Genomic DNA, 2646 nt, shown 5'->3' on the forward strand with positions numbered 1-2646 from the left:
TAACGCATCAAAAGTATCTGGAGAAAAGAGAGACACGCACACACACACAAACTGGTAGAACAAACGCAAACATAAAATGAAAGACAAAGACAGGCAGATAGAGATTTAGATATGCCAGAGAAGAAAGGAATAGGAGACACACAAGACAGAAAAAACAGCCTGTCGAGAAAATAAAGGAAAACACACAGAGGCATTGACATTGACAGCCGGACAGACAGCAGGACGGACAGACAGAGAGACAGACAGACAGACAGACAGTTAGAGAGAGAGAGAGAGAGAGAGAGAGAGAGAGACACACACACACACACACACACACACACACACACACACACACACACACACACACACACACACACACCAACACCAACACCAACACCAACAACTAAAAAATCCACACTCCAAAAAAACTCACCAACTCCAGAAGTCTCAACAGTTCCGCAGGTCGCTCTACGCAACATTTCTGCCCGTCCTTAGAGTCGCGCTTGGTGAAGACGTTCAGCATGTTCTCCTCGTCAGGGCTGGGCCCCAGACGGACCTCGCTGCAGGGAACACACAGTTCTTCTCTCTCCAGGATCTTGGCGATCTGCTCGCCCACCTTGGGCTGGTGCGAGTGGTGCGTCAGGTCGTAGTACAGCTTGGCGTAGAGCGAGGCGATGATGGCGATCAGGATGACGCCCCCGACGACCACGATGACAGCCAGCCCGTAGAGGTAGCTGGTGAGACGAGCCACCCTCTTTTGAAGCCTCGCTGTGTCATGATAACCCATGGCGACGCCCTGCGCCGAGGACCCTCCGGCGTAGGTCTTGTTTTTGGTGCCCATCGTCTCGGGCTTCTGTTGCAGACTCTGGTTGTGGTTGTTGTGGCGGGTGGTGTTGGGGCTGCCGTTGATGTTGTTGTTGGTGGAGGAGGGGGTGAATGTCTTGCTGTCGGTGTGGGTCAGCAGGTTCCTGGCACTGTCCGGGTCGGAATCCATTCTGCGGAGGCACTGGGAGGTAATGTCTGCCAGCTTGTTGGGTGGTTCCACTGGGAGGTAATGTCTACCAGCTTGTTGGGTGGCTTTGCTGGAAGAAACACTGAAGAAGATTTGGTTGCAGAGGGTTGTCTAACCTTTTACTCCAACCAGGAATGTGTTGACTTTCCTTCTCGAATCAACAGTAGTGCTTGTGTGTGTATCCAACACTCAGCCAAGTTTTACTCCACGAGTATCCTGGCTTCTCTCACAACTTAATTAAGAGTAGTCCATAGATTTAGTATCCAGTACCAGTACGGATCGCTTGTCTCAATCTGCTACTGCTTTCTGCAATCAAAAACGAACATGAAATTAGTATCTTTGATGTTCCAAAACTAGGATTTAATGGCAACGAAACAAAACAAAAACAGAAGACAAGTAAACCTTCAAACCAACTAAACAACAAGAAAAATAAGCATTCATATTTTTATGAAAACCCTGGAAGGCAGTAGACTTCTCTGAATGACGGGTTGCCTATGGTTGATAAACGCAAATTTATCAATGTTCCTCTCTCTCCATGATCTACATCTCTCTGCCATGCCACAATTCACGTAGACTCTCATTGCCCCACCCTCTCTCTCTCAAGGGAACGTAAGGAAGATGAGTTTCATTTTGTGCTTTGTTGCCCCGCACTTCGTGATTTGCGATGCCAGTTTATTCCTGCTAAGTTTTATAGAAACCCAAGTTTACACAAGTTTTCTATGCTTATGGCATCTGTGAATGAAGGTATTGTTCGAAAGTTGTCAGTTTATGTGTACAAAGCATTTCGGCTACGTAGTGTTGTTATGTCTTAGTTCATGTAAGCCTACGATATATTTTATTTGAAATGTAATGTCTTAGTTCGTGTATGATTTATTTCATTTGATTTGTGTGCAAATGTCATTATGTCATTGTATATATATGTTCACCCCCCTCATAAGGGGCTATGGCCTAAATGAGTAAACAATCCAATCCAAATCCTCTCTCAACTCTCATTGCCCCATCCTCTCTCATCGATATTCTCCCTCCATCTCAGCTCATCCTAGGCCTCTCTCACATAAAGCTTTCTCTCTGGTAATACGACTCGTTATGTCTCACAAACACATATTTCAACAGCGTCATATGATACATCTATTCAAAGAAGAAAATAAACGAATAAAAGTCAGATGTTTTGTACATTAAAACGTCAGTATCCATTGTAGGTCCAAAAACTGTGCAACATTTTGTATTTACAATGATATGTAAAACGCCCCAAATGTTGTGCCTGGCAATCGAAAAAAGAAAAGAAAAGAAAAAAACACTCTGTCTCTGTCTCTGTCTGTCTGTCTGTCTGTCTGTCTGTCTGTCTGTCTGTCTGTCTGTCTGTCTGTCTGTCTGCCTGTCTGTCTGTCTCTCTCTCTCTCTCTCTCTCTCTCTCTCTCTCTCTCTCTCTCTCTCTCTCTCTCTCTCTCTCTCTCACGCACACACTGTTCACACTCCTTCATAAGGGGCTATAGCCTATTGAATAAATTATCTGCGTCTCTCTCTCTCTCTCTCTCTCTCTCTCTCTCTCTCTCTCTCTCTCTCTCTCTCTCTCTCTCTCTCTCTAGTTCCACCTCTCACATAGTTCTGTATCTCTTTCCACTCAATCCCCCCACCCCTCTAACCCACCCCAGTCC

General features: G+C 45.6%; 1 protein-coding gene across 1 annotated transcript in view; it reads right to left on the bottom strand.

The window, feature by feature from the left end:
• Positions 1-382: 382 nt before the first annotated feature.
• LOC138957668 (uncharacterized) overlaps positions 383-2646 on the bottom strand; it is a 17942-nt gene continuing 15678 nt past the window's right edge. The window contains exon 2 of the mRNA XM_070328741.1: positions 383-1297. Within this exon, the coding sequence (XP_070184842.1) occupies positions 383-973 (591 nt within the window). The 5' untranslated portion in view covers positions 974-1297. The remainder of the gene's footprint in view (positions 1298-2646) is intronic.

Source organism: Littorina saxatilis, unplaced genomic scaffold (genome assembly GCF_037325665.1).
Source record: "Littorina saxatilis isolate snail1 unplaced genomic scaffold, US_GU_Lsax_2.0 scaffold_1086, whole genome shotgun sequence".
NCBI lineage: Eukaryota > Metazoa > Mollusca > Gastropoda > Littorinimorpha > Littorinidae > Littorina > Littorina saxatilis.